Source organism: Falco naumanni, chromosome 6 (assembly GCF_017639655.2).
Source record: "Falco naumanni isolate bFalNau1 chromosome 6, bFalNau1.pat, whole genome shotgun sequence".
In the NCBI taxonomy this organism is placed as follows: domain Eukaryota; kingdom Metazoa; phylum Chordata; class Aves; order Falconiformes; family Falconidae; genus Falco; species Falco naumanni.
Window position 1 is genome coordinate 46,729,218 of NC_054059.1, and position 22,721 is coordinate 46,751,938.

General features: G+C 40.3%; 1 protein-coding gene across 2 annotated transcripts in view; it reads right to left on the bottom strand.

The window, feature by feature from the left end:
- Window positions 1–22,721, bottom strand: part of RGS17 (regulator of G protein signaling 17) — a 76,119-nt gene that overhangs the window by 21,438 nt on the left and 31,960 nt on the right. For both annotated transcript variants that reach the window (XM_040599340.1, XM_040599339.1), the window contains exon 2: window positions 10,013–10,156. In XM_040599340.1, coding sequence (XP_040455274.1) covers window positions 10,013–10,131 — 119 coding nt within the window. In that variant the 5' untranslated portion in view covers window positions 10,132–10,156. The remainder of the gene's footprint in view (window positions 1–10,012; window positions 10,157–22,721) is intronic.

A 22,721-nucleotide genomic window follows, 5' to 3' on the forward strand; every position in this document is an offset into this window, starting at 1 on the left:
TACTGGGGTGTCAACTCATTTCCATGATACATTCTCTCATTTTTTCTCTTAAAAGTGCTAGACATTTATTCCTGTTTTAACTGACATTTTAAACCGATTTGGAATGATACACGGTTAAAAAATAAACCTTTGTAAGATGGAAATTTTCCCGCTAACAGATTTAAGTAGCCTATTTTTTTTTCCCTTTTAGCTTGGAACTACAGACTACCTTTATTCTTGCAAATAAAATCAGCTAGGAGAGTTCTCCGGCCTGACAAGGCACCACGTAGCCCCTGTTTGTAAAGCCAATACCTAAAACAGGGCTTCTGCACCTGCGACAGGTCATTGCCTGCACTCTGCAAGGGGGTTAACACTTGCTAACAATTTCACTGTACATACAGATGATTGCTTGAGCCTGTATTTGACCCTGGCCCTGCTTAGTTCACTAGTATAGAAACAACCAGTGTGTTTAATTTGGATAAGACTTTTTTTTGTTGGTTTTGCATGTTAAATGTTTAGGATTTTATTATACTCCATGATGAACAAAGTTTGGAGGATTTGCAAGGCCACCTTGGCACCTTTAAAAGGACACCATATATTAACATGCCTTATTTCAGCTTATATTCTGATCTTAGACCCATTTTGACCTTTCACACACTTCTCCATTTCTGTGGTTTTCCATGGACTCCTGAGTTAACACATCTTTGTGTAAATACCTAACTGCCAAATTTGCAATAAGGAAGCAAAAAACCAGCCCAAATCCTATCAGGGGAGATTTCAAGGGCTCCAAACACCCAACAGCTGAAAATCACAGCATAAACTGGACTCAGGCATCCTCGGCGCTCTTGGGTTTTTTGTTTTTCCTTTTTTTCCACAGCAACAGTCAAGCTGTGCGCTGGTGACAGAAAATCTGTCATGACAATACAAATCTTCCTTCAGCCACTGTTCCACAGACACCAAACTGAATAGCATTTTGGCACAGGCAGTTGGGAAACAGGCAGGAGTGGCAAGGGAGAGCCAAGATGCTGATGCTCTGAAGCAATCCATCTCTTAAACGGCCTCTGAGGAGACATCAAGCTGCTTTACCCCAGTGGAGGTGATTCTGCTATTGCTTTCTCTCCCCCTAGCCTCCTCAAGAGCAGCTGTCCCTGAATACACTCTGTGTGCTGCGCCAGGGCAGAATCAAGATAATTTTCTAAACTTAACTAGACTTAGTCTGCTATCTCCTTCTAAGGAGCTACTGTCAGTATCTTCTGTGCAGCTGAATTAGAATGAGCCTTGTGTTATCCCAAATCCCCTCTGAGCATGTATTTATTCTTCAATTTAGTAGGATTGCCGTTCTGATTTATTTATTTTTTTTGCATTCCAATTTTCTTTACAGAATTTTTTGCTTGAAATAGGACTATTTTCTGCAGTTAGACCGATGCGGGATTCTTATCTCAGTAGTATTATACACAGAGGGATCTATGCATTTGGTTTGTGAAGCTTCAGAAACATTTATTAAAATTTTGCTAATATGTTTATGTTCTACCCATTCTCTAACCTGCTTATGTTATCACAGATGGGTAAAAATGTCAGTAAATACATGAGCCTCCATCTGTTCCTCAAAACGAAATGAACTTTCAAAGTTTAAAATATTAAGGATAAAATCCTGATACTAGGAAAGCTTGGCCCAGAGAGCCCAGGGCTGGTTTTGATGTTAATGAGGATTCTACGACTGGCTTGTGATCAAAGTTAACAGACCGGCTGCCCGAGAAGCTATTTCTCCACTCTTTGCATTAGACTTCTATTTTATTATGGGGAGGAACAAGTTTACCCCATACCTTTGAAAATAGAAACATCTATCAGTTTACATGCAGTTAGTCTCAGTTTACAGTTTTTTCAAGGTTTTTTTTTTAAACCAGAATTCTTGGTTGAAAAGGAATTTAAAATGAATTATGTATGCTGGATGGCTGATACGTCTTGTGTGTCTTTGTGCTTCCACCACAATTTCATGGTAGGCCAGCAGCACCTTAGTGAATGCTCCTTGGCAGACACTTGCTGCAATAAATGCAGTGTGTAGCTTACAGATTTCTCCTAGAAAACTGCATGATTTTGATTTACTTTGCACGTCCCACAAAGCAATGACCTGTACCAAAGCCGCTTCTGCAGGAGCTGGCTGGTGCACAGCCCCTGCCCCTGCTCCGTGGCTGTACAAGGGCTTGTGCTTCCACAGGGCTGTGGAGGCAGGTGGCAGGGGGCTGAGAAGAAAAAAAGAGGAAGATAAAAGGTGCTGGATGACCTTGGAAATAGGGATTTCCTGGCTGCTTTTTCACAACGGGAGATGAGATGTGTTTGATTAATTTAGAACAGGGCTCCACAGTGACCGAGGCAGGCTCTCATGAGATTAAACAGGTTAATTTTAAGCTTCCTTTAGTTGTTTTTACATTAAATTTTGTTTTTTGTAGATTTTATTTCTATAGTTCTTTTGGTTTGCTGGTAACATTTTGATTTCCTGCATTCACATCTTACTCTTCAGAGTAGATGCAGGAAAAATTATGGAGAAGTAGCTTGCTGCAGTTAGCACACCTGAGACCTCATCTAGCATACCTTTGCACCTTGTGTCATCATTTATGTAGAATAAACGTGCTCCCCTCTTTCAAACAGTAGCATTTCACATCTGCTTCACAGGGAGGTGCAGGAAGCGGTCAAAGCTGCCTTTACTCACCACCTCTGGAGCTCTGGGATAAGCTGTGTGTGGAATCACATCTGAGGTATATCTGTGCTCTGTCTCAAGGAGAGAGAAGACTTCCAGGAATTATTAGGCTAACACTGACAATCTGGCTCAGTGCCACAGAAGGGCACAAGCCCAGAGGTTAGCAAGTCAGGCTGTGATGCCCTGGGAGAGTTGTGTAAACAAGCATGCACAGAGCCACCTGTCCCCAGCCTGCCCTGAGGAGCTAAACATCCATAAAACTACCGCAAAAACACTTGCACTGTCTGAATCATAAAGCAGAGTGAGCCTATTAAATATCATACCCATTAGGAACACATGCTTCTCCCTTCTGATTTTTTTAACTTTAGAGATCATCCCTTTCTCTGGCTTTAAAGCAAAAAGAAATACTTGGGTATTATTTAATAAGTGCTGTTAACATAACTTACTAAAGTATAAAAAAATATTTGACAAGCTATTTATTTTTAGAGTGTCTTCTGCTTGTTTTTCCAAATGCTGAGAATTTAAATTTCTTATTTTAAGTAGCTCAGGGAACCTTGAAAGGCCCATTTCTGAGGACTAAGTAAATCCTTACCCCACACTCACCCCATGGTGCATTCCAGTGACAACAAGAATGTCTGCCAGGCAGCTTTCTCTCATGGCCTCAGCACTGAGGATATGTGGACTTAAAGGCAAGGTGAGTTCAGACTGATTTACTAGATTTACTAGAATATCACATTTGGTAGGTTGCGTGACAGGTCATAAAATGGATTTTATCCAGCTTTAAATTCTACCTGTCAGAAGAACTGGTGCTCCATTCTGAAGAAAGCACCAGTGCTGCTCATTGCACTGTGAGGATACAGATGATGCTGTCCTATAGATGCATAAGGCATGAGTTCCTGTGCTAGCTAAGCCCACTATCCCTCAGAATAAATTATTTTCCAGGAAAGACAGAGAATGTTTTCATCTTTGACCTCTGCAACAGCAAATGATAAAGACATATGGAAGTCCTGTGTCTTTAAAGTAGTTTAAAGTGTAAAAAGGCTCAGAATAAAACATCTTTTCCCATTAAATATTTAAAAATATCAGTTTCTATTTCAATAAAATAGAGTACAGTAGCCTGCACTAGAGTACAACAATTCCTGATGCACTTTCCCATATTTGCTTTTCTCGGGTATGATGTTTCAAAAAGGTAAAATGCAGAGAGTTGAGTACATCTGTTTCAGATGCGTTGTCCTATGTGTTCAGGGAGGAAAAGAAAAATTTAAAAAATAGGTTTGTAATAAAAAATAAAATTGAAACCCAAAAATATTTTTTAAAATGAGTGCTTTTGTTTCAAAGATAAAGATTTAATTAATTTTCTTTCTGAAAGCTTTAACAAAATTCTGGAGCCTGCATGACTCTTTTTATACCATCTAGTCTACTCCTAGTATAAAAGATCTGCTGCAGACAAGTATAGGAAGAACATGGATTTTGTTTTCCATGTATTTCAGAACATGTGGCTATAATTTGTTGCATTAAATTGTTTTTTGTTTCTATCCTTTCTTTGCTTCCCTCTTCTCCAAACTTTCTACCGTAGTTAAATAAGATAATGCAGCCATGACTATAACCCCTAGGGTTTATCTTGTGTAGTCATGCAAAGTTTAGACACAATTTTTGAATGGCAAATTCACACTGAATACACCAGAAAAAAATATTCATCTCAAAGTACTGGAAAGGTGAGAAGTGCAAAAAAATATTGTTTGGGTTTGTGTTTTTCATTTAGAGTACTATCTGTTTGTTAAGAGGAGGAAAATGTTGAACCCCATAGAGAAAAAAAAAAGTAATTTAAAATTGTCCTTAGAACTGTATCTGTCATTTCATATTCATGGTGCAAGTTACAGAAATATCTTCTTGTAGACCCAAGTCAACTGCTAAACCCATGCAAGAAAAATGTTCCCTTTAATAAAGAAAAATATTTGTGTAACAAGGTCATCAGGAAGAAGTTTCAGATGTAACTCACAGCAGTCATAGGCAAGTTATAAGAACTGGAGGAGAAAGGTTTCTTGCCAAGAGCAACTGTTGTTTACTGCCAAGCTGGCAAACACCCTATCTTCCTTGGCATCTCTTGGGTGTGGGAAACTAGTCATGGAAGGGTCACAAGAAATCAAATGGCAGGCATAGCTTTTTACAAGACAGCTCAGAGCTGCTGGACATGTGAGTCCCTTTCCCTCTTTCACAAGAGTCTTCAGCAGTTGTTTTAATGGTTCCCTTTAAGGTAAAGGTCTTCCAGCTCGCACATTTGAATTGAGCTACAGAACCAAGTGAAGCTGTGTGATCATCTTCACTTATCCCCTGGGAGCCTTGTCCCATTCCCCAGGCTCCCGTACTGCTACGGTCTCTTGCAGGGCAGATGATAGATGCCTTCTGAGCCTTCTGTGTGTTGTAAGAGGAGAGGGATTATCAGGCATCAGAGTGTCCCTCAGCTTTAAAATTCACTGAGCACCTTACGAAAGGAAGAAAGGATTAAATGTATGACTCCTGCTCTGGGAGGGGGGAAAAAAAGGAAGCAAAATCAAATTGGCAGAAGAACCAACATCCCTGTGATAGCATCTTGTGAGGGTTTTTTTTTGAAGAATGTGACTTACAGGTGTTTGCAAAGAGAATGACTGACTTCATGTCTGCTCGTAAAGCTGGAGTAATGGATTGCTAAATCAGGTTGGGGAGGTGAAACAGCAGGCTTCTACCCCTACCTCGCCAAGCTGAGCTCAAAACTCTAAAGCCGTAGCACTAAATACTAGATGTGCAGCGCTCTGGAGAAAGTGTAATTGAGGAAATTATAGACTGTCAGGGGTCTTACTGCAAATTTTGCAACTCTCGGGCTACCCAAGTAATTGAAATTACACCTAGTAAGAAAGCCTTTTCTTCTGTCCTTTATGGGAACAGTGTTTTGTGGAAACTTAAGACACAGGGTGAGATTCACTCCAGCACCTTAGGTAGCTGGCTGGTACTTGTCTCTTAGATGCTTTAGTGAGACAGTCTTCCTCAAGTAAGCACCTAAGGCCTGTATATGGCCAGTGGAGAGAGGAAGGTCCTATTAGAAGATCTCCAGAGGGATATATCATCTGCCTCTGCAGTCAGTGGACAAGCTTTTCCTGTTGGGAACCTCAGAAACACTTTATTTTCTCCACTTGGGAGGACTGCTTCCTGCACTATTGATGCTCAGGTACCAGCTCAGGGCTTAAGCTAGCTGGGCAACACCCTGACCATACCACCATACCTATTACAATAAAATGCCCAATGTAAGGAGTCTGCTTACCTCTGTCTTTTCCAATCTGATCAAACCTTGGTAATCAGCCCTGCTTTACTCTTGTAAACTGAGCAATTTACTGTCCTGACAGTTATCAGTGCCAATAGATGTAGCAGGTCTGGCTGGGATGGAGTTAATTTTCTTCATAGCAGCCCATATGGTGCTGTGCTTTGTGACCAAAACAGTGCTGATAACACACCAGTGCTGTAGCTGTTGCTGAACAGCATCAAGGATTCCTCTGTTTCTCACGCTGCCCTGTTAGCGAACAGGCTGGCACTGCACCCGAGGCTGGGAGGGGACGCACCAGGACAGCCGACCCCAGCTGACCAAAGGGATCTGACAGTGTGCTCAGCAATAAAAGCTGGGGGAAGAAGGAGGAAAGAGGGGGGTTCAGAGCTGTAGTGTCTGTCTTCCCGAGTAACTGTTAACATGCGATGGAGCCGTGCTTTCCTGGAAGTGGCTGAACACCTGCCTGCCCAGGGGAAGCAGTGAATTAATTCCTTATTTTGCTTTACTTGTGCATACAGCTTTGCTTTATCTATGGAACTGTCTTTTTCTGAGCCTGGGAGTTTTGTCACTTTCACCCTTCTGATTCTCTCCTTCATCCCATGGGGCAGGAGTGAGCAAGTGGCTGCGTGGGGCTGAGCTGCCTACCAGTTATCCAACAACAGCAGAGAAGTACTCCAAATATTTGTTACCTGTAAGATAGAATTATTAGAGACTTAAAAAAAAAATATGTTTGTAATAAGATGTATTGAATAAATTTTTGATCTAACTTTTTGCTGTTAACAAGCCTCTGTTAGGCAAAGTACTATTTCCCAAACAAAGATGTGAATATTTGCCTGTGCTGTTAAGCAAACAGAAGACTTAATGCCTATTCTGATTGTAACACAGGGTGGAACAGCAGAAAACAAACATCACATGATTCACAAAAGATATTTTTAGAATTCTAATGATTTGTTTGGATATATGAACTATTTAATTAACTCTTCAAACAGATAAAAGTGAAAGCTTCTTATTAAAAGCTGCATATACCTCCCCCATTTCTGTGAATGGTGAGGAAGCTGAGGCATTAAGAAGTTAAGATGTAAGACCTGTCCTCAGCCACACAGGCTGGTGGAAAAACAGAAGAAAAGTCTCCTAATCTTAATATTGACAGTTAAAGCATTGTCATCACCATGAATAAATCCAGAAACACTTCCAGGCAGGTATCTCTTGAGAAATTCAAGTTACTCAAATACAAAGACCTGTGGAACTAGGGAAAGCATGTCATTACGTTAGGTCCAGAGAACCTGTTACAACTGTCGATTAGGCTTTCCTGATACAGAGAACTGCTCTAGAGAATTACCTACCTATAAACCCCTATATAATGAGTGACAAGATTGTTATGTATTTTTTTCAAAACTAGTTTTTTAGGGTACACAACTGAGGCAAGAACAGTAATCCGTACTGTACCTGGACAGTTCAAAGTTACCAAACAAATTTGGCACCAGAACCAATTAATTCATTTTAAATGAGATTCTGAAACATTTCATATTGGCTTTTTCAAAGTTTTGCCCCATCTCTCCTCTAATGGAGTTTCCACTGTGGAATCACAGAAGATAGAGCTGGAAAAGACTTACTACATCATCTGTTCTCCCTTTCTGATTTTACAAAATGCAAATGAAGTCACTATCCTCTTTGACCCATTCTTTGACTTAATCCTGAAAACTGGCTTAAACTGACAGGATTTCTCCATGCTCAGTCTAATCTACTTTCTAAAAAACCCCAACCCTCAAAACCCCAAACCCCCAGAAAAGCAGGATATTAACAGAAAAGAAAAAAAATAATGAGCAGCTGAAGGGACATCCTACATTTTAAAGCAATAATTGTCCTAATTTAGATTTCATATGCACAACTGTTCAAATATATAACAGTATTGCACTCTGAGGAGTGGAGGCACTAGGAGTCATAAAGCTCGTGAAAGCTTCAAAATATAGTTGTCAAATTAGACTTCTTGAGCTATAGCATGCTTAAAAATTAAAATCGGTTCTCTTTAAGTTTTAGAAATTAGACTGATACTTTTATGGCCATTCATGTTGCAGTATGCAAGGTAAAAGCCAACCCTAGCTGTACATGTACTACGACGAGCTTTATTTTCATTCAGCAAAGAGATGTTGTAGTCATGGTGGATAATTCTATGAAAACATCTTCTCAGGGGTTAGTTAAAGGCAAGCAGAGTGCTAGGAATTCCTGAAAAACCAAGAGCAAACATGAAACGTGGTGCACCCATGTCTTTACTGCAACAGATCTAGTCACACATGTTAGACAGGAGACAGTAGAATAGGAAAGGTACAGAGGGAGACACAAGGTTGGTGGATAGACAGAAGAGAGATAAGAATAAACCATGATCTGGGTCAGTTTCTGTATCACAGAGATAAAAACAGAGAAGACTAAGAAAAGACAGCTGAAGGGGGATATGAGAGAACCCTATAAAATCTTGATCATCCTAGGAACAATTATTCACTGTTCCTCACAGTCATAAGGACAAGGAAGCATCAAGTGAAATCAACATCTAGTAGGTTAAAATAATTAAAAGGGAGTAATAGTTCACAGGGGGCACAGGTCCGTTGTAGAATTTATTGCTACAGGAAACTCTGGATGCCAAAAGTTTAGATGAGTTCAGGAAGTCGCTTCAGAAAATGGTTGGACAAATTAATGAAAGAAAATTCCATCAAGGGCTATAAAACACACAGAAATAACCTGTGGGCCAGGAAGTCCCTGAGCTGGAGACTGGCAGAAGCTGTGAGGAGTTTTGCTGTGGGCAGGCTGAGGAGGTACATGTCCACTTGTTTTATCCTTTCCTTGTGGCATCTGCTACAGGTCACTGCCTGAAATAGGATACTGAGCTAAATGGACCTCTCTGGTCTGTAACAGTACAACTAATCTTACATTGTGCCCTTGTCACAAAGCAGTGATAACAATGGCAAAACATTCTCCCTTTTTCTTCCCACTTAATACATTTCCACGTCTCTGCTGTATGGATTGAACACATTGCAAAGTAACTTCATAAAAGCATGAGGTCTCACTCATCCTTGCTCCAAATATCCTCTGCCTTCAGGTGAAATTGGAAGTAACAGCCAAGGCAGGTCCACCCTGGTACTGCCTCCACGGTGCGGCATTTTGTAAAAAGCTGTCCCATGTGATGCCTGGTGCATACATGCTGCTATGTATTTTTTAATATACTGGGGGCAAATAGCCTCAGATTTTAGATTGGGTCCAGATGGCTGATTCAAGTGAAAACAGAGATACACAGAGGAATGGTCACTCCAAAAAGACTGAACTGTGTATGTAATAGGATGCACAGGCTCTGAACAATACTGCACGTCAATTACTTTATATTTCAACACTAACTATGTTCATGAAAAAGAGAAATAAAAACTGATGCATCTCAAGACACTGTGAATGTAAAGCTATTTCTGAAACTGGTTTTAATTCTTTGACTTTCCAAGTGAACTCTTTGTTTAGGAAAAGACAAGCAGCCACAATTTTTGAGCTTTTTTCCCACTAAAATTATGCCACACCAGTTAAAAGATAAAGTGGAATTTAAGGCTTGCATTTTTGGATTTACAGAATATATATTGTGCAACAACTAAGTAGTAAAACAGGTCACCATATATTCACATTTATGACCACCTCCCATTTACCACCCTGAATGCAGAGAACTGCAATATCAAAAGTACAAGCAGAAAAAAACCCCTTTGAATGCAAATTACAAAACAACCATATCAAGTCTCATTCATACATACTAGTTTTACAACTGAAATTTCCTCATTTAGTTATGGTTTAAGTAGGGTAAATATAGCTTCAATTTACTCTTCTCTCCTCTTCCCCCTCACAAGATGTCCAACCAAATCAGGGAATTGTTTAATCAAATTTTTAAGTGACATATTGAATTGTGCCGCTTGGCAGCAATCCTCTCCCAGAATTTTGCATGTTCCCAGTGCCTGGCACTTTCCATTCTCATCGTTTACCTGTGGCAGATATGGAACCAAATATACTACAGGACATACCATGAACAGCTGCAGCAACAGCACCAACAAAAGCAACATGTGTTGTTGGGCCTTTGGTTTCCAGGTGCTTGAGACACAGCTGATGCTCCTTCATTTTGTGACTGCTGCCTCTTTCTCATTTCAGCTACTTCAGTGCCCAAGTGGCTATAAGAACACAGACATAAGAGATGTACAGAATTACTACAGACCATCATAAAGTACATTCACATTTCTACAGCAATCTCTGATTCTACTGATTCTCACAGCTCATGGCAACAAAAGCATGTGGCTATCAACTGTGCTGGCCAAGTAATAGTCCTATTGTGTTAAAAAGCAGTTTCCAGAAGACCACATTTTAGTGACACGCTTAGGCTACCGTGCTGTTGAATCACTTCTATTCTTATTGCTTTGGGCAGACTAAAAGGACTGTTTATTACCCTTTTGAAGAGCAAGCTACACAGCTTGCGTAGCACTTGGTAGAGACCGAGTTGTTCCTTACCATGCGACTATCACAGCTCTTTCCATTGTACTAAAAATACAGCGGGATGGTTATTCACTTTAAACATGAGCTGGAAACTGATCTTTTTTACTTTTTTACTTCTCTGGTCAATGCTGGACCACTGAAATTGATGTAAGTGATATTATATCACAGGCACTAATAGCTGTCTGTTAAGAGCCCAAATTATTGTGGCCTAACTGGGAGGTTTGCTACTTAAGAGTTATTATCTGTAAATAAAATGAATAACAAATATGTATTTCCAAAATACTTTTCCAACTTTGGAACTATTTTCTGGTCATAGAAGATTTTCTTTTGCTCACTGCCAGTCTTTCCTAGATTTTGTTAGGCCAAGATACTTTTATTTCCAGTCACTTGCAATATGGAGCTGGAAGTAATGTTCCATGCATTACTTGGTTTTCAAAAGAACTTAAAACATTATTTGCTAAGTTATGTTATTTAGGAAGGTTCAGATGTCAGGATTCTTCTAATGCTTCACATCTTTGTACAACAACTGGAAATTTCCCAGAGTAATGGCTATTACAAGCCATTTGCCACCTGGGTGCATCATGCACAGACAACTGAGAGATGCGCTGCTCCGTCTACGTGCATTCAAGCAGGAGCTGTGAGAGTTTGCATTTATATGGTTGCTAAAACTCCTCAAGTTCTTCTTCTGTAATAGTGTCCTTCTAGACAGTTTACACACAACAATGTGTAGCAAGGATACTAAGCTTCAAAACTCAAACTCATGCCGCAAAACTCAAGGTTGGTGGCTATTTCAGCTTTTGCATGCCTAACTTTTCCACGTACACTGTCAATGAGCAGAATCAAGTAATTTCTGAAGTATTTGGTCAAATTAAACAATGAAGAACCATTTAACTACCTCTGGTGAGCGCACCTGCTTATGCTATTGATATTACTTAAGGTTTATAGTTGCTGAACCCGTAAGGATTAAAATGACATACTAAAAAAAACCCCACACCATTTTTTTATCAAATGTGAACATGAGTTTTTAACCAGGGTGCTTTGACATAATTGATAAATTGCCCAAATTTTTACGATAGATAGGAAGGAAATGAAAAGTGTTGCAGCATAATATTTAGCTCAGATAGTGAGTGACACTATGGAGTCACTTTCTCCAATTACAGCACTGAACTTCTGCTGACTGCGCATGATGCAGTTAAATTATTTCATAGATAGCTGTGTCATGCTGTGAATGGTACTTGCTTCAGCAAAGTGCAATGACTATGGTTAAAGGAATTAAAGCCAGATATTATCACAGGGAGCGTTTGTTTCTTGTAAGATAGAGATTCTAGAAACATAAACCCACAAAATGTATTAGTTTCAGAAACCAGTCAAATTACCCATATTTAGGTATTTGTAGGGCTGTAATCTTGGAATGAAAACATCCCACGCATTCCATCCACATACCTAAAGCCATGCATTTTTTACACAATTTTAGCTATATATATATATATATATATATAAAATGGACTATGGCTAGAATCTGTTGCACTATAAATACAAGGGGGCAGGATGAAGGTTATCCATTCCGACATGACGATGACAGTTGGTGACTTTGCTGTAGTTTCACAATAACTTTAACACAGCACAAGCTGCCACTGCCACTAAAATAAATGTCTCTCCCTTTCCTCCTGCACAGCTGAGAGTCCCTCACTCCCTCAGCTGAGCCATCCCCTTCTTTGTGCTGGCAGTAGCATTTGTGCATTGGTGAACTGGATAAAAGAGTAGGCGTGATTTAAAATTAATCCAGAAGGGGGGAAAAAATATAGTTTCAACTTGTTTCAAGTCCCAGTCTCGTTCACCTTGGGAAAACGTGAGCACTTGGGCCAGAGCAAGGGAGGAGAAAGAACATCAGGGAGGTGAGGGGAGTGTGAGGATGACTTCCTTCCATCCCTGCTCACACTGTCGGGAAGTGACGGTGGAATGGATGGGAGCTGTGCAGCTGCAGAAAGGCAAAACCTGCAACTGTAATTCCCAACACACAGCACACGGCACGGCCAGGGGGAAGGGTCAGAAGTACGGTTTCACAGGAATGGTTCATGTCCTCAACCCTGCCCAGCAACCTCTGCCACTGAAAATTCTCCATCATTCACCTTTCAGTATGGATTGTCATGGCCAGTAGTTTTGGAGGTTTTCAAGTCTGGCAGTATGTGGTAGGAGTTGTGAGAAAACATGGGTCTTCATTGTAGAGCATTTCAGGAGGCATGGTGTCCTCCAAGGCTGCTCAGAGCCCACAAGCTAGCCAGTCTTTAGAGTGGGACTGCTTGCTTTGCTGTGCGCTGACTGCTCAGGAGTACAGATAACCCATCGCTTTCCTGACCATGCATTATTTGGAGGAGGAAAAGGGAAGTCTCTGATTGCAGGTGCAGTTATATTTATCTATTTAGGCTGCATTTGAAAGAAAAGGAAAAAGAAAAGGAAAAAAAAAAAAAAAAAAGAGATAAAAAATCCCCCCTCCACAATCCTGTGTACTTACATCCAGGGATAGTTTGCATTCTAGCCCTAATACAGTATGTTAGGCTATTTGAGGATACGACATTATTTACAATGCTAGGAAAGGGCTCCAAGGGGCTATCTCTTGAAATGGGTTGATAACATGGATACTGTCTAGTGGGACTATCCTTAGCTTCCAAACATAATAGGCAAAGATCTTACTGGCGCAGTGGGACAGAGTTCTATTTAATCCATTTCAGATTCTGTCCCTACCACAGCTAATGTTGGTGTTCACTTCGAACCTTGCTGCATCCGACTATGCAAACTGTTATGTAGCTTGGCATGACTGGCACATTGATCAATAAAAGCGCAAGGCTGAAAAATCAAGCAGTGGGACAGTGTTCTCAGTGAATGCATGAACGATATCCACTCATCTGGCTTAACCACTGGCTGAAGCCAAATTTATCAGCCCTTTTCTTCTGCTTGTGTTACATTCTCTTGGAGAGCTTCTAAGCTGAAGTCTATAAGAAAGATGAAAAATCTACCCCGTGATTGAAAACAATAATATGCTTGCTTATTGAGGATGAAGTAGAATGGGTGGAAACTTTAGTTTCATGCTTATTTTGGTTGGATTTTGTGTTTCATGTTATATTTGCAAATACCAGATGTCATCTAAGCAAAACTGTAATTGATCCATTAGATTATTTAGGATGCAGAAGCAGGAATATCTTAATTCTCAGCTATATTTAGAGACTGAACTGTAGACAGAGGGTTTATATTTGGTGCCTTGGTCCAAAGCAAAAAAAAAGAAATTTAGAATCTTTAATTCAGCAAGTCAGTCTGATGAGATACATTCTTTTCCTGCAAATAAGTGTGAAAGTTACTACATAATTCTGAAGGAGTAGAATATTGTGAACTGATGTTGAACCGACCTTCTAGCATAGTGGTACAAATTGCACATACTCTCTCCAAGATCTCAGTTCCCCTTTTAGCTTTTTCAACATTTTCATTCTTCCTAAGACCTTCTAGCTTGGCAAAGATACTGGGTGGTGAAGGTGGGCCTTTTTCCAATTAAGTAATTTTTGTCCTTGCTACTCTATATGAACTCTCAGACCATCACAACACAGGTATAAGTTTCTTCTGCCAGTTTCGCATCTGGTTCTTTGTTTCCATTTGGTGGCATGGTTTACTAACAGTGCTATGATTTCCATTTGTGCTGAGAGGAAAAAGGGATAGTATTCTAGTTTGTTTGACTGACTCATTCTCTTGGGGGTGGGTAGGTATTATGGCCCTCTGAGCAATTCCATAATCACGAAGGATTTCATTTTGCAGAACATCTGCTGTCCCTGCTCTGTGTCTGAGGAAAGGAACCCAAGGGCACAGCAACTGTTTATTATAAAAGTTATGAGACAGGTAGTTCATATAAGCTCAGAGCAAGAAAGTCTGTGCAGCCCTGTGTGTATCTTCAATCTTGCAGTGCTAGAAGAATACAAAAACTAAAAAATACTTAGAAATTTGGAGCAAGGCTTCCTTGTCAGTTTTGGAACCGATGGCACAAGGATCTATTTCTATGTTTAGACAGTGTAATTACCACTTATTCCACTGAGTACTCAGGGGTAATTATTACAGAAATCCCCTTGTGCACAGAGCAGTATCTTGGGAAAACAGCTCAAAAAGGAGTAACTGATGGAAGAATCATCTGGTTTATTACATTTATACCTGGGCAGCCCTACTGAATACCAACTACAGTCATTTCAAATTCCATGGAGTGCCTCTAGAAGATGAAAAGAAAGTAATTTATGAACAGCTGCACCTCCCTGATTCTCCACCTTCTGCAGGACTTGAGCTAAGGTTTTAGAGTGTTTTCCCTGGAGATTCCCAAGGTATTGGACATGGCACAAAACACAGGCTGCATCATTTCAGTCATTTCAGTGGCTCTATTGATGCCTATTCTCTGATGAAGCAAGAGCAAGCTTCCCCGTCCACCTTGACCCCAGCCTCAAAAGCCTGCTGTTATGACCCTGCAAATTATCTGAGCTTTTGGCACTGTCCCATCCAGCCCCATCTGCTCATTTTAGAGTTTCCCCGGCACATGACCCTCCTGTAAGCATTTCTGTCCCCCTCTCAGGATTGAAAGGGCATTCCCCAGAGAAGCTCATGTATTAGGAATTCATATAAACATCTTGAAACTCCATTAGGGTTTTCTGCTAATTAGGGATTGAGAATTTTTTATCGTATCTTCTGGAGCCATTCCCCAATGGCTGTTTTGAAAGATAGATATCATATAAGGGGAAGGATAAACACACACCATCATCTTATACAGCAGGGAAATGGCATTTTGTCTTTTGTTGCAGGTAGGACACAGAACGGCTTGGTTTTCAGGACAGAATAGGAGCAGAATCAGCTAGAGTAATCTGTTGGGGTTTTTTTCAAACTTCTGCAATAGGCAAGAAAGAACACCTTGCATCAGAAAGGAGCAGTCAATGACTTCAGAATAACAAGGGTGATTTACTCTGCAGGCAAGAAACTTAGCCCTTAAAATAACTTTTTTTTTTTTTTTTTTTTCCAGTGACCTATCACATCAGCTCTTCTGCATTGCTTTGCTTCCTTTAACTTTGCCAGTAAAGGACAAAAACCTCAACAGCATAGCTTACATAAATTCAAACCTTATACCAGTTTATACCGGTCCCAGATGTGACTCTATTGACCTCTTAACCGTACACCACGTTTTCACCATCTTAACTGGCATTCACTTGGTACGCAGATTCCTACCAAAAACTGTTTTTAAGTTTAGGGATGTTGAAAGCCTTCAAGCCCCAAGCATTATTGTGAACACTACCCATTTAAGACTCCATTCAGGCTTCATTGTAAGAAATAAACGTACACTGAGGAAAGCTTTTTATAATGTGGATTCAAGACTTCCAACTGTCTTTTTAGATTTTCCACATATTTGGAAAATCTCAACATTCATAAGAACAGAGTTATATTAACATTTCTTTGATTTTTTTATGAATTGTTTGGGCATAATTGGAGTGATCTTTACAGGATTTTGATTGGTTGGTTGGGTTTTGATTTCCTGAAACAGTCAATGGGAGAGTCTCAGAGATATCCCTGAAATACTATTTTTTTTTTCAGAAGAGTTCAGTACTTTATTGAATTTTTAATATATAAGACATCTTTTTAACTCCAAGTAAAAACCCTCAGAGAATGCCACAATATGTTTCTTCTAGTGATCTGTGATATGATATCTGTTTTAAAGCCACAGGTTTTTTAAGGACAGACTTACTAGCATACCAGAACAGTGCAACACAGCTTGGATGCACCTGCCAGTTAAGTAATCTCACAGATGCATGTGCTGCTCTTGCAATGAAAAGACAGCCCTAACATGACACTGATCTTCTATTTGTGCTGTCTTCATTCATCTAAACGAGTGTCTGAAGGGTACCACAAGCTAAATGAAGACAGACCAAGAGATTTTTTCAGATGTCTCTTAGCTATAAAGATTTGCATACACCCCTTGCAATGCTGCGCAAGTAATGAAATCAAGACAGCAGAGCCATGGGCACCCTTTTAAGCTCTACTGACCACTCACAGAATCTTCATACAGCAACGCATCCATACTGGTCACTCTGCCTAAGAGAAACCTTGACATGGGTACATTCTCTCTTTTGCTACTGAGTCCTGAAAGCCATTCAGTATTTCACAAATAAATTCAGGTAAAGTAATGGAGAAGAATAAGTCTACAAGAAGAAGAAGTGTAATTGAGTTACTTTGGGCTCCATTTACTTGTTTCAATGTATCTATAGTCTATAACAGATTAGAAGCTATTGGCAACAATGGAACCTTGATTGCACCTTGATTTAAATATAGGCTACATAGAAAAGTTCTATTAATTGCAGCAGTATGGAAAGCTTGAAATGTTTGCATTTTTAAGAATTTGTGTTTGGAAGGAAAAATCAATGTAAAAGGCACTTTCTAAAAACTGCTCTGGTTAACAGTAGTCATGTCAGAATTTGAAATATAACTACAAATTTTAACAGATTTGCTTTTCTGCATTCTTCAGAAATTATATTTTGCACGACGTCTAAGTTCTAAATATTTGTGAAGAGTAGTAGGTCTGATTCAAAAGAGAAGTTGACCCATGTATGTGTAACTAGACTTTCATATTGCATACATACCCTCTGTTGATGTGCCAGACAGGCAGTGCTCAGATTCTGTGTTCTGTGTGCTGAGTTCAGCCAACAAAGGGCATCCACATATTACAGCTTTTAATATTAAAAGCCTGACTGCCTACATCAAGCTGTATGAACCATTGTGTTTAACTCTGATGGTCCCATACTGATTACCAAGGTGGCAGAACCATGGAAGGAATTTAATTCTCTTAAGTAGCTTGAAGTGCCCAAGACACCCCATGGCCTCCATTCTGTGATTCTTGTATAAATGGCAGACCACCTTTTGGGAGTAACTTTTGAAATTGTAGGTTTTGAATACTTTCTGGCTCAGCGAACAGGCTATTGCACCAAATGAATTTTGCTTTTGGCGAGTTGAAGCTTTCAGTGTCTACAGCAAAACATCTTGCTCTTCTGTTAGTTACTGCAACTCAACAAAGAGTTTTAAGATGTACACCTGTGCCACACAGACATCTTTCTCCTGTCAGGTCTTCTGCTCTGGAGATGTTTGACTCTTTCTAAAGTCTTTCAGAGCAAGCCCTGAGAAGGCCATAAAGTGGACATCCTGTCCATTGATGGAACAAGAAGAAAAAGAAATTGTGTAGACAGTTGGAAGAAAGTGTTCAGACATTGTTTTATTAGGATAGAGCACTGCTATGGCAATGTTCATTTAAATTGAAACTGTGCAATTTGGCTGAACATTATAAAATTCTTGCCTTGTGTACAGTAATATTATTTTTATGACTTTGCCAGACAGCTTCTGTGTTCATAAAGGATGTCTGAGATTTATTTTTATTATTTTATGGTGAACTTAGTATCCTGAGGAAGCCCTGCTTAAATCTCTGCATCATCCAGTAGATACGCGTTTGTACTCCTGAATCAGGCATTACTGCTCAGTAACAAAACATTAAGCTGGAGAGTAATGCATTATTGAAAAGTTTCCTGCATGCAGTTTTTAAGGATCTGTACTAAAATTACGATTAAGAACACTCTACAGTCTTCAGGAACATTTTATAAAAGCAAAATGTAAAATTCATCAGGAAACCTTTCATCTTTTTTAAGTGTATTGTTTTTATTAGTCTGTGTTTGAAAAACATCTTAGAATCCCATTTTTCACTACCTCTATCTACCTATTTGCTGTGGCTAACATGGCTGCAGCTGACTTAGACACATGATGCCACTACACTTTAGAAAGCTGAAAAGATACTTTCCTCACAAGGGGAAAATACAGATCTTGATGTATTGCTGGAAAGAAGTGTTTGTTAAAGTCCATGACATTCCCCATAAAGTGGACACTAAGAAGACTCTTGAGAACATAGAGAGCTATACTGCGTGCAGTATCACTGTAATTTCTAAGCTTCCCTGTGGTCAAAGCCACTTCTCTGTGTAAAAAGCCAGATGTCATTTGGGGGTTATGGGAACTGCACAGATTCTATACAAATTTCAGCTAAAAATTAAGAAGAAATCATAGGGCCAGCACAAGAATTTGTAGCTAACATAGGGTAAAAAGATTTGCAAGTGCAATTCAGCTATCAAACAAGCTGTAATGTTGGTGAACTACTTTTACTGCATGTATGACCATTCTGGCAAATTTTCATCTGCAGAAATGGCAGCATTTACTCAAATAAATGCACACAACTTTGGTTTATGGTGCACATGCTACTACAGGCTGAAAAACAAAGGGAGGCATTAGAAAAACTGTTTTAGTGTGACAATAGCATTTCTAAATCAATTTGGACATGGTTCTAGTCTTTGAAGTGACAGAATCTACATTCTTCACTGTAAAATGAAGACTTGCATCCTGTACTTCCAAGGCACTTAACTATTTCAAATTCTCTCTGGAAACAGAAGTTGGAAACGTGGACAGAAGTAGACTCAAAAAGGCTTCCTTTATATAGGCTTTTTGGAATAACTGGGTATTTGGAAATCATGCTGATTTTAGTTTCACTAACTGACTTCTGAGGCATCCTCTAACAGGATCTCTGTGTGTTCCATCCCTCCCTTCTGCAGCCACCCTCAGAAGTTAAAAGAAAAAGAAAAATAAATAATAGTAGTATAATAAGCAAAATGAGGAGGTTAGTGTGGCAGGGAGAAGGTATTTCATTAACATAGTGTAACTGAAGGGAGAGGAGCAGAAGGTGGCATGTGGTAAAAACAGGCTTAGGGTCTTTCTAGATGTCTTGGAGTAGTGGGAGAAGGTTAATGCACGCACTACATGTGGGTAGGCTTGATCTAAAACCAAATTGCTTCCAGTAAGAAAGGCAGGAGCAGGGATCATTCAGGTACCAGACTCTGCTCACACGACAATAGCTATGACCTTCATGACTGTAGAACTAAAGGAACATCTACCCTTGACAAACAGCGGTCAGACCGGGTGCATACCATTTGGTAATGAACTTCCACTTCCCCCCCGCCCAAGCTATGCTACTTCTGTTAAACTCATCGCAAGCTCCTGATATTTCTGCTCCTCTAGTTAGTGCTAATGCTTGCTTATCTGAGGGAGGGAGAGGAGACCAGGGTCTACTCTGGGCAAGGGATGTGCTCTTTCTCACCATGCTGGTGTTTGGATTGATAGCAGCTAGTTTAAAACCTTGACTCTAGTGCACTGTGCTGTTGGCAAGGTTCTTGCTTCCACCTTGCTGTTTCTCTGCTCATTTACCTGGCAGGTAGCTCCAAACAACACATTTATCTTATCACTTCTGACTTCTTCCTTAACTGCTAACTGAGGGCTTTCAAGACTTTGCCCAGGATTTGTGTGTGTATATGACACTTTCCACTACTACTCCATAGTTGCCTTTGGTTTCCTCTCCTCCACTCTCATCCCAAGTCTGTAGCTGCTTTAAGTGACCTGCAGTCCGTGACAGCTTGGGGTTTTGGTTTCTTGCCTATGCTGCGGGTGGCCATCTGCTCACCTGCATCAAAGGTTCAGATTTGTGGCGCTTTTATTCCTTAGCATTCCTATAATGATGTCTGTGTCATGTCAAGCATTTCTCTATGTTTGACTTTAACAGACAGGAATTTACCTATCAGTTTGTGCAGGGGTATAATTAGCACCTGTTAGGGTACAAGGGGTGATTCAACATGACACAGGAGGGATCTCCTTCCATCCACTCTTTATAATCTGTCAATCTCTTGGTTACCTTTACTGCTGACAAGATCTTTCCATTGTTTCCTGACTATCTGTAAAAATAATTTGTGCTCATTGGTACCAAGAGTGATGCTATGCTGTGGGTGCAGTAATATTATTGCATCTGGTATAAAGCATATGCATATGGCATAAAGTATCGACTACTTTGAAAAGAACAAACCTGTAATCGTAGTTTTGCCTAAGTATCTTCCAGATTGTCAACTCAGTTTTGTGATGTGGTCATTCATATAACTAAAAGCAAACAGGCTTGTTCTTGACTTCTTCTATGTTTATCTGCAATTTCCTTGGTATCTCTTTCTATTTAATTGCTATGTTTTTATGAGGGCTATACAGATCATTAATTTTCACTTTAGTCAGATATATTAATTATTCCCTGGATGGTTCTGCTGCATGAACATTCTAGACTGTAGCTTTAGGATGAAATCTGCTACCCCCCCCCCCAATCTTTTCTACAAATTGCAATCAGTTGTATGTTGTTGAATTATGGAATCTTGAGTAATTTCCAGAATTACCAAGGTTCTCATAAGTTATCATGCCAGTCTTGTCACGTAACTCTGTTCCTTCTATGCTCCTAGATGTTAGGTTAAAAAAATAAAATAAAATAAAATAAAATTAACCTCTTCCTTTTTTTTCCAGTTACTCAGTATCTGCTGTTTCTGTGTTCCAGGCACTATTCCTGACATCGTTGTCTTAACCTCTTTCCATCTCCCCTTTTTCCTCCCCACATCATAACCAAGCTTTATCTTCATTTTCTCATCTCTTCTTACAGAAGCAGCTATTGTTCCCATGCTTGGAGAAGGTTTGTTGTCTGAAATCCCACACTTCCATTGGTCTGACTCTTCCACCATACTTGCTTGTTCTGTGTTAGATGCTGTTTTGTCTACCTGATAGTCACACATCCCATGCAGCAACTCACTTCTCTAGCTGATGCTACCAAGCTTCATGTCCTTCATGCTGTGTCACCTGAGAGAGTTCCCCACTTACAAAATGAAAGTGGCCTTTTTCTTCAGTAGCAGAATGGTTTGCAGAGGTGCTGTACTGAGCACTGTGGCCACACGCTTCCTCAGGGCTTCATCACATCACTGTAACCGGTGTTTCCCCCTCCCCAGGCTCCATGTCCCTCACTGCTGGTTTTGAGACCTGGCTGAGGGTTCACTAGTGCGGGCAGAGGTGGGAGCCACTGATCACAGCCACAGGCACAGGACAGGAGGAGCTATCAGGGGCCCTTTTATCCTTTTCTGCTATTCAGCAAGTTACCAGGAAAAACAGGCATGAAATAAAAAGGGCAGCTGACAACAGGGGGAAAATGGGAAGACGCCAAACAAATATGGAAGACAGAAAACGGATTTACCTGACTAAAACTTGGGTTAGAACCACTTTGGAGCAAGAAATTAGAGTGGGTGTCAGAGAGGTGGCAAGCTATGTGGCTTGAAAAACTTCAAAATTTTAATGGGAAGCTTTTTTGAGATGTAGAAGAGTAGACACATCTTTCAGTTTATGGGTGCCTTGAACTATATATGCATACGATAGCAAAGCAGACATTCCAGAAACATTTATTTTGCTCCAAAATATAAAAATTCTACCTAGAGCTCATGGAAAAGTTGAGGCATGCCCCAGGCCTAACACACCTCTGGGCAGCAGAAGCCACTGCATGAGACCCTGAAGGTGTTTTCTTCTAAGATGCCCTGACAGCAGAATAAAGAATCAGAGCTTTGAAAAATGACGACACTGTGCTCTTTGAGCTTTGATTTGGATTCACCTGCAACAACCCGGTGCAGTGGTATGGGACGCACTCAGCCAGTAACAGTGACAGACCTTCATGGGACCATTTGCCTCCTCCTGATTTGCACCAGTCTCTTAGCTCAGCTCCCTTTCCATGTCCTTCTTTTCTTCCCACTCCTGAGGTCACTGGCTTTCCCTGGCCGAGCTGTCTGTCAGCCCTGCTGTGAAACCAATAACCTGCAGAGCAACACGGCAGGTGGGTGCATGTCTGTAATGCTGCTGCAGCAAGGCTTGCTACGACTCATCTGTCAAAGCCACTAGGCAGCACAGCAAATAAAAAGAAATTTGTAGAGAAAAAGAAAAATCAGACTTCCAGGTTAAATCCCCTAGCCATTACAAGAGCTTTCTAGAACTTACTGTCTTTTCAGTGAGAGAAAAAAAATTTTCTTTCCTTTCCCTTGTCCTTGTTTTATCCCTTCCCTTCCTGGAAGGATTCCCATGTAGAAAGCTGCATCCTCCTTTGTGTACCTCAACACTTGAGCATCCACTTCATCTGCCTGAATCCTCAGTAGTGTCTTTTTTGTTAGCTTGCCTGAAGAGTGGGTTTCTCCAGTGCTACTCACAGATCACTTACCAACTACCATTATGTGGCTGTTGGTACCTTATAATGTGAGGTAGTAGACACTTGCAGCACAGTTTCTCTCCCCTAAACACAGAGGCATGATGCAAGTGTGCAGC